Source organism: Gavialis gangeticus, unplaced genomic scaffold, assembly GCF_001723915.1.
Source record: "Gavialis gangeticus isolate Ggan-Ray unplaced genomic scaffold, GavGan_comp1, whole genome shotgun sequence".
Lineage (NCBI taxonomy): Eukaryota > Metazoa > Chordata > Crocodylia > Gavialidae > Gavialis > Gavialis gangeticus.
The window spans coordinates 137,555,635-137,563,433 of NW_017728992.1; the positions used below are offsets into that span (position 1 = coordinate 137,555,635).

Genomic DNA, 7,799 nt, shown 5'->3' on the forward strand with positions numbered 1-7,799 from the left:
CTCCCCTGCTGCCCCCTTGTGGATATGCGCCAGAATAATTTTCTCAAAAAGCTTGCCCAGGATCGAGGTAAGACTAACCGGCCTATAGTTTCCCGGGTCCTCCTTCCTCCCCTTTCTGAAAATGGGAACCACATTGGCCCTCTTCCAGTCCTCTGGCACCACACCAGAGCACCACGAGTGCTTGTAAAGCCGTGCCAGGGGTCCCACAGTGACCTTAGCCAATTCCGTCAGTACTATAGGGTGGAGATCGTCTGGACCAACTGATTTGAATACATCCAGTCCTTCCAGAAGTTCTCTAACTAGTTCCTCACTAACCCTTGGCCTAGGTACACCTCCCCGGGATCTAAGTGGGGCCCAGAGGGTGGGTGACTGTTCCGGTCCCTGCTTAGGAAAATGGAGGCAAAGAAATCGTTAAATATGTTGGCTTTGTCATCTGGTGACGACCAAATTTCCCAGCAGGTCCTGCAGGGACCCCACATTAACCGGAATCTTCTTTTTGCCCCCTATGTATTTAAAAAAGGACTTTTTGTTGTCCTTGATCCGGGAAGCTAGTCCCAGTTCCATCTCCACCTTGGCCTTCCTGACTGCCCCCCTGAATCCCCGAGCAACTGCAGTATAGTCCTCCCTGGTGTTGGTCCCTCCCTTCCATTAGGTGTACACCTCCCTTTTGCTAGTTTTTAATAGTATACTGTTAAAAACTTTATAAAATCACATGTCAAAATATTAAAAGTAAATTTTCATAAATCAATAAATGCATACCTACTTCAAATCATTCTGTTTATTTGGTAGCACATTCATACCAGGCTGGAACCTTCACTCTCACAGAAGACAGTCTGGGGGCAGGAGCCAGGGTAGGGGCTGCAGCCTGAGGCTGCTGGTGGTGCTCACTCCAGGAAGAGGCTTATCAGGGGACTCCTGGCTGTCAAGTGCCACTGAATGCCCTGGACACTGCACTGTGTGGGAGACAGTGGCTGCCCAGCCCAGCTGAGGGGCAGTCCAGCCCCTTGACAGTCATAGTCTCATATTCGGTCAGGCAGTGCAGGGGCAGCAGGTGAGCCCCAGGAGCACCCTCATGGGACCAGGTCAGGCTCTGCAGGAGTTTGGTGTCTTCTCCCAAGCACACAGGAGCCAGGTCAGTCTAGGTTTGGTGGGAGGTTGGTGTCTGATCACTGCCTGGGACCTGGGAAGAGTGAGCAGCCAACAGCACCAGGTTCCCAGGTGCCAGCAGCCATTCTTCTCGGCAGCAGGCCCCCATAGCAATGTCCCTGCTTCCATGCTTTGTCGCCAGCAGCTGGCATCCAACCAACCCTCAATGCCAGGATTGCCCTCCCAGCATGCCCCAGTTCCTGTGTGGGCAGTGCTGGGGCTCCCCCAACCCTGCCTGCAACAACTGCTGTGTGTATGTGTGTGTCTGTGCACGCGCATAAGTGCAGTGTCCCCTGTCCCGGATTTCCTTATCCTATCCCAGAATTTTTCTTTCCCTTATGTCTCTTTTCTATAATTACTGGTGGAAATAAGTTTTTGTCAGTCTGTGAATGTGAGGTGAAATTGACATTTCTCTATGTTTAGCAATAAAAGTAGAATCCTGCCAAGCCTAGCGATATGTTACTTATTTTACTAACTACTAGGGAATCAGCTTCCCAATAAGCAGCATGCTCAGTTAACCTGGGAAACTGCCATAGCATAATCAGCATGATTCATGCCAGTGATTCCAAACAATTTTCAGTGACAAATTTATATTGTCACATGCCATGCTGTATGTAAAGCATGGGCAACTGCAAATTAAATTTACTGCTGTCCTATTGACACCAGAAACCTGAGCATGCTTAGTACTTTCAAGTGACATCCTTACTCTAGTAAAATGTGTGCTACAATTGTTCCATGTCATAACACACTAGCAAGCTTTATCTAGGTTAGTAATTTACGTGGTACTTGGTAATCTTTTCAAAAACTTTCTAGATGTCCCCAGAAAGCATCTTCATGTGGGCCAGGGTGTAGAAAAGAGGGAGTCTTGGGCAGTGATTCTCAGCCTTTTTAAATTTGAGGCACCTGGATAGATCCCTAAAAAATGCCAGTGGTTAAGGTATTGCAGCTGGTTCCCCCCCTTTTAATACCTGTGTACCTCATGGGGCTAGAATCTATTCTACTGAGAGGGTACCTAATAAATGGAACAGAATCTTGCTCAGTGCATGTACATAAAGCCTTACTACCTCCTTTATTACTCTCCTAGAAAGGTGTCCCAAAAATGGCTTCCCTGTATAACATGAGAAAAAGAATAATTTTTAAATGCAAGTTATAGGAGTATCTGAAAAATTTAAGCCAAGGAAATTCATTATTATGTGTTTAAAGGAATGTGTACTGATTAGTATCCTTTATCAATACAGTGAAGTACTGAATAGTACCACTTTTCAGATAGAAGTAAGCATTTTATTTCTGTCTAGACATTTGCTCACATTAACTTCAGCAGGACCAGGATTTAACCAATTTATATTTTTCTTATTAGTATCATCCGTAATGATTGGGATGCTTCAAATACATAAAGCTATCTACCAGAAATAGGAGTCCATAAAGCTATTACTTGCTGTATTTCTTCAGAATAAAATAAACTAGAAGCAAAAATTTTTAATATTTCAGTGAATTATAATATTTCCAATGACCACATTTCAAAGTGGCCTTTTCTGGCTTTTCAAACTGTGCATACAGTTTTCCAGAAGACTTATTGCTTCTACTGGATCAAATATGCCAAGATAGACTTGTGATAGAAGGCTAATTGGAGGACAAACAAATTTGTGCATGTAATGTAGGCTTTGATTCCACAGTCACTTATACTATTTAGTAAATTTATGTTTAATGAAGTATTCACCTTCATAAATGCTTACAGGATCAGGCTTGTATTTTGCACATATATATTTAAATATAGTTTTGTTGAGAGAATTTCTGCTAACATTTGATTATCTCAAATGTAAAAGCTGATTTTGAAAATTTGTTCCAAAAAGCTCTTTAGATTGAAAACTTTATGTAATATCAATTTATAAATGAGTATATTTCTTTTCAAGGTAACAATTATATAATCCATCGCAACAGTTCCGAAGTAGAAATCAGCAGAGTGGCAAACCGGATTCTAGATGAACTAGTCCGGCCATTCCAGGAAATCCAGATAGATGACAATGAGTATGCTTGCTTGAAAGCAATTGTGTTTTTTGATCCAGGTACAGTTTCCAAAAAGTCTTTCAAAATAATTGTTCCAATACTGATACTGAAATTTGTCATGATGATGTAACATTTATTTGCATATATGTATCTGAACAAAAAATGGCCATTCCATGAATTTGCCTTACGTTGAAGTATTTTCTTTTCAAGATGCAAAGGGACTCAACAATCCATTAAAGATTAAGAACATGCGATTCCAAGTCCAGATAAGTTTAGAGGATTACATTAATGATCGTCAATATGACTCCAGGGGAAGGTTTGGAGAACTTTTGCTTCTGTTACCTACACTCCAGAGTATCACCTGGCAAATGATTGAGCAAATACAATTGGTCAAACTATTCGGAGTGGTTAAAATTGACAGTTTGCTTCAGGAAATGTTACTAGGGGGTGAGCATATCACTATCATCATATTATATTCCATATGATATTAATATGTTAAACACTTTGGGTGGGTGGGGGGAACCCATGAGATTGCTCAGGCTTAGTGGGAATGAATAAAGATTAGCTGAAGTCTCTTAGGCTCACTAGTCATGGTCTTACAGTTTCAAGGTGCACTGTGTCCTCAGGCATACCTGTCTGCCTGAGTATATCTTGGGACAGATAAGGGAATCATTACAAGCTTAATGAAATCCACTGTTAATACAACCCAAACAATGAACACAAACATGGTACTTAATATGGATGAAGTCTTGCTAAATTATTTAATGAATACCCCAAAACAACCATTCAAATTAGCAATCAAAAGAATATTTACCTGATGGAACTGTAATTATCACAGTATAGATTACACACTGTAAGTAGCAACGTCTTTATTTGAGCTATGTTCATATTATTTTTGCAGGCATTTCTAATGATGCTAGTCATATTCATCATCCAATGCATCCTCATTTGGCCCAAGATCCATTAACTGGCCAAACTATCCTCATAAGTCCAATGTCCACCCCTGTACATACGGAACAGATCTGTAAGTAGTTGCAATTTAGTTTTTTATCACAAAAATGTCACTGTCAGGTTGAAGCAACTGCCAAATTCACTAAAACAGTAGCCTATTAATGCTAGTGTTCATTTTTTTCATCATAATTCCTGGCATGTAAATAATCATACATTAAAAATACCTGTGGGCTAAGTACAGATAGTCAAAAAGCCTGAGGCTAAATTATTCAATCTTTGCAGGTTAGTCTAAAATGCATAGATTGAACCGATAAACAAGTGAACAGACATTCAACTTTTGATTCTGGAAATGTAGCCACATGCCTGCAGTGGCCCAGGCCAGAAGCCAGGCAGTGGCTACAGTGCCCTGCTTGGCTGGGGCATACAGTTTTGGCCAAGCTTAAACCACCAACCCTGAGAGGGGAGGCTTGCAGGGGAGGTGCAAAGCATTTTGGGATGCTGGGAGATTGTGAGTTAACTTGGATCTGGAGGAGTCTGGGACAGAAGTTCAGTACATTGATTTAACCTCAGTTAGTTAAGTTTGATATTTAGGGACCCACCAATTCAGCAGATTTCATAGATTCTGCAAACTCTAGCACTGCCTGTGATATCCAGGCAATGCTGCAAAATCCACAGACTTCATGGTGGGGGCAGAAATAAAATAAAATTCTTGCTGGGAGGTGGAGAGGGAAAAAAGTGCTGCCCGCTCTAAGGCATGGGGGTGTGGTGGGGGAGGGGGCTTCTGTGCTCTGCTTGTGAAATGGCTGCCCAGGCAGCCTCTGTGGATTACATAGGTTCCTACTGATAGTACATCCATCTAGGTTTATCTTAAATGGGTTTTGGCCATTTTGAAAGTTATTTATGTGCACTGAACTTCTGTTGTGTTACAGATTTGAACCAGTTTCCGATCACTTATACCGTTTTATGTGTAATATCTCTCCTTAACACTGTTGCATTATAGATTTGAGCCAGTGTCTGATCAATTATACCAGTTTATATTTAATTTCTGTCCTTAGCCATAGAAACAAGGTACTAAGCAATATATTTTGGTTTGGTTTTAGTGTAAAACACTTGACACTTTTTAATATTATAATGGGTGACGTGTTGATTTAAAAAAATAATATGTACCTCATGAGACTAATGCAGGAATTTACTTTTGTAGGCTACAGCAATATGTGCACCCTAAATATGTATATAGATTAATCAAGATTATAATACATAATTTCCCCTAATTCTTTTTCAGCGACTCCAGAAACTCCATTGCCATCCCCTCCACAGGGCTCTGGACAAGAATACAAAATGTCTACAAATCAGGCTACAGTCATTGCACATCAATCTATTTTGAAACAAAAGCCATTGTGATAATGTTTCTTTTTTTTTTCTTTTATATGCACTGTATACATTTTTAGGACACCTGAACACTGGAAATCTTAAGATAATAAATTATATCTTGTTCTGTTTTAAATCTTAGAAAGCAAAGCACACTATGCAGATTATACTGCAGAGTACACACACACACACACACACACACACACACACACACATTTGGTTAACATTTTTGGATCATTTAATTGAACAGGTTCATTTTTTATTTTACATTTGTAGTTGTCATTTTTTATTTTAGATATGTACATACTTTCTTCATTGAGATGTGACTCTGATTTGAGCTTATTTAGCTATGAATGGTAGACTTGAAAGTGTGGGTTAAGAAAACAATAGCCAAGATTCCGTAACAAATAGCAGAGTAGGATTTTAAACAGAATATATGAATTAAAGTGAAAGTACTTAATGGAAGCAAGTCCTGATTTATTAACAACTCCTAAAGTGGGGAAATCATGCCCCTGATAAACAGCGTCAACTTAAGAATTAAATTTATTGAATAACAGCTGTCATGTTTACCTATCAGTTTGGATGAACATGATAAAAATGAGAAAGCCAGCAACATAGAGAAATGAGCAAAAACCCCCAAACAAGCAAACCATGAAATGTGGGTTTGTGAACCTTATTTTATTCTGCACGTGCACTATGTTTATGTAGCTAATTGGTTAGTATGTGAATTGTTGGTCTGTGATCCACAGAGGACATGGTCTATAGTCTTCAACTGAAGTGGTTGGGTTAGTACAAGCTGTAGCAGATCGTGTTTTTAGTTTTGTCAGTTCCCGGTTAAAACTGTGACATTTTGCCTAAGACAGTAGCCATCGAGCAAGTATGCAGTTGGGCATTCATCCAGAACTGGAATGTCAGTGAGCTTCTATAGGTTGTGATGAGTCCCCACTTCTGTGAAGGCTGTCACCTTGCATAACACAACAGAAACTGAACTCAGGGCCTCTAAAGCCATCAGCAGGAACTGCTATAGCTTAAGCTAAAGAGGTAGACTTCTAGGGCCTGTAACAATGGATAATCCTTCATAGCTGAACACAGAAGGGGATCTGTAACATACTGACCAGTGGTTACATTTGCACACAGTTAGTATATAATGTGACCCTGTATTCACTGGGATGTAAAGAGACTGTATTTTGCTGCACTGTCATTCAGGAAATGACATCACAAAAATACCACTTTGCACAGTCTGGTTATTCCTAATAGCAGTGATCATTCTTTTTCTATTTAATGGAAACTTTTTCTTCATAAACTGTTAACTAGAAATTGAAAATGCAAAGAACTAAATAATAAAAGTTGTTAGATTATTTTAATAAAATTGCACATTAGAGTCAGATATATGGTTTGCTCTGGCTTTAGGTGCCTTCATTTATTGTAGCATCAGAAAACTATGTCACCATCATGGTGCCACTAACTTGATGGATAGTAAAATAGTATATACCCATCCTTAAAAACTCACAGTCCCTTTTGTGCAGACAGCCACAAAATAATATAATGTAGGAAAAATTAAGTGTTGATTTGAAAATGTCTAAAATTTAATGAGTTCACATAGCACCAAACAAAATATATGTTACTTTATGGTATTTGTAGTTATTTTATAAACTGCAAGCCTTTTTAAAACTATTTTTCTCTGTCTACTGGATATTTTGCATTTTTTATGAAAGAGCGTATAGTAAATTGCTGTATGGAACAGTAAGAACTTGTTGTTCTTCTCTTTTGGTATGTATTCTTCACTTTTTGTTAGCAGAATAATAAATTACTAACAGTGGCCTTGCATATACTTCTGTTAATGTTAAGAAATTCAACATTAATTTCAGTGGAGCAGGACTATTTGCTTTGCATGCATAGAGACTGAGTCTTTTATGAAAAAAATTAGAGCCTGTTCCTGATTGGTACTGACCCATGTAACTCCCATTTAAGTGATTGTACTTATTCCTGAAGCCAAGGCAACCAATAGCAAAGCTCCAAGCACTTCTATAGGAATAAGTTCTGGTCTACTGTCTTAATGCTCAGCATATTTCACAACTGAAGTCTCACCCTGTTTTGGTTTGTTCTTTAGTTTCCCAAAATATGTTTTTTTGAATTCTCATATAACTGATACAGAACCAGACTTTGCGTTTGTTTTTACACGGTACTATATACAGAGTATGTACAATAAAATGTTTTCACACACTGCCAAAATACTAGATTAAAGCATGTAACATAGCATTTTGACTTTCTAAAGGATGTTATCTATTTTATGCAATATATTGTCAAATAAGACTGTCACTACTGTAATT

General features: G+C 39.0%; 1 protein-coding gene and 1 long non-coding RNA gene across 3 annotated transcripts in view; one reads left to right on the plus strand and one right to left on the minus strand.

The window, feature by feature from the left end:
* LOC109304970 overlaps positions 1–5,743 on the minus strand; it is a 16,056-nt gene extending 10,313 nt beyond the window's left edge. Inside the window, exons 1-2 of the long non-coding RNA XR_002099518.1 lie at positions 5,654–5,743; positions 1,392–1,411 (exon numbers count right to left, since the gene is read on the minus strand). This is a non-coding gene — a long non-coding RNA (uncharacterized LOC109304970). The remainder of the gene's footprint in view (positions 1–1,391; positions 1,412–5,653) is intronic.
* Positions 1–7,134, plus strand: part of HNF4G (hepatocyte nuclear factor 4 gamma) — an 81,738-nt gene extending 74,604 nt beyond the window's left edge. For both annotated transcript variants that reach the window (XM_019527822.1, XM_019527821.1), the window contains exons 7-10: positions 3,057–3,209; positions 3,361–3,597; positions 4,052–4,174; positions 5,384–7,134. In XM_019527822.1, coding sequence (XP_019383367.1) covers positions 3,057–3,209; positions 3,361–3,597; positions 4,052–4,174; positions 5,384–5,502 — 632 coding nt within the window. In that variant the 3' untranslated portion in view covers positions 5,503–7,134. The remainder of the gene's footprint in view (positions 1–3,056; positions 3,210–3,360; positions 3,598–4,051; positions 4,175–5,383) is intronic.
* The last annotated feature ends 665 nt before the right edge of the window (positions 7,135–7,799 follow it).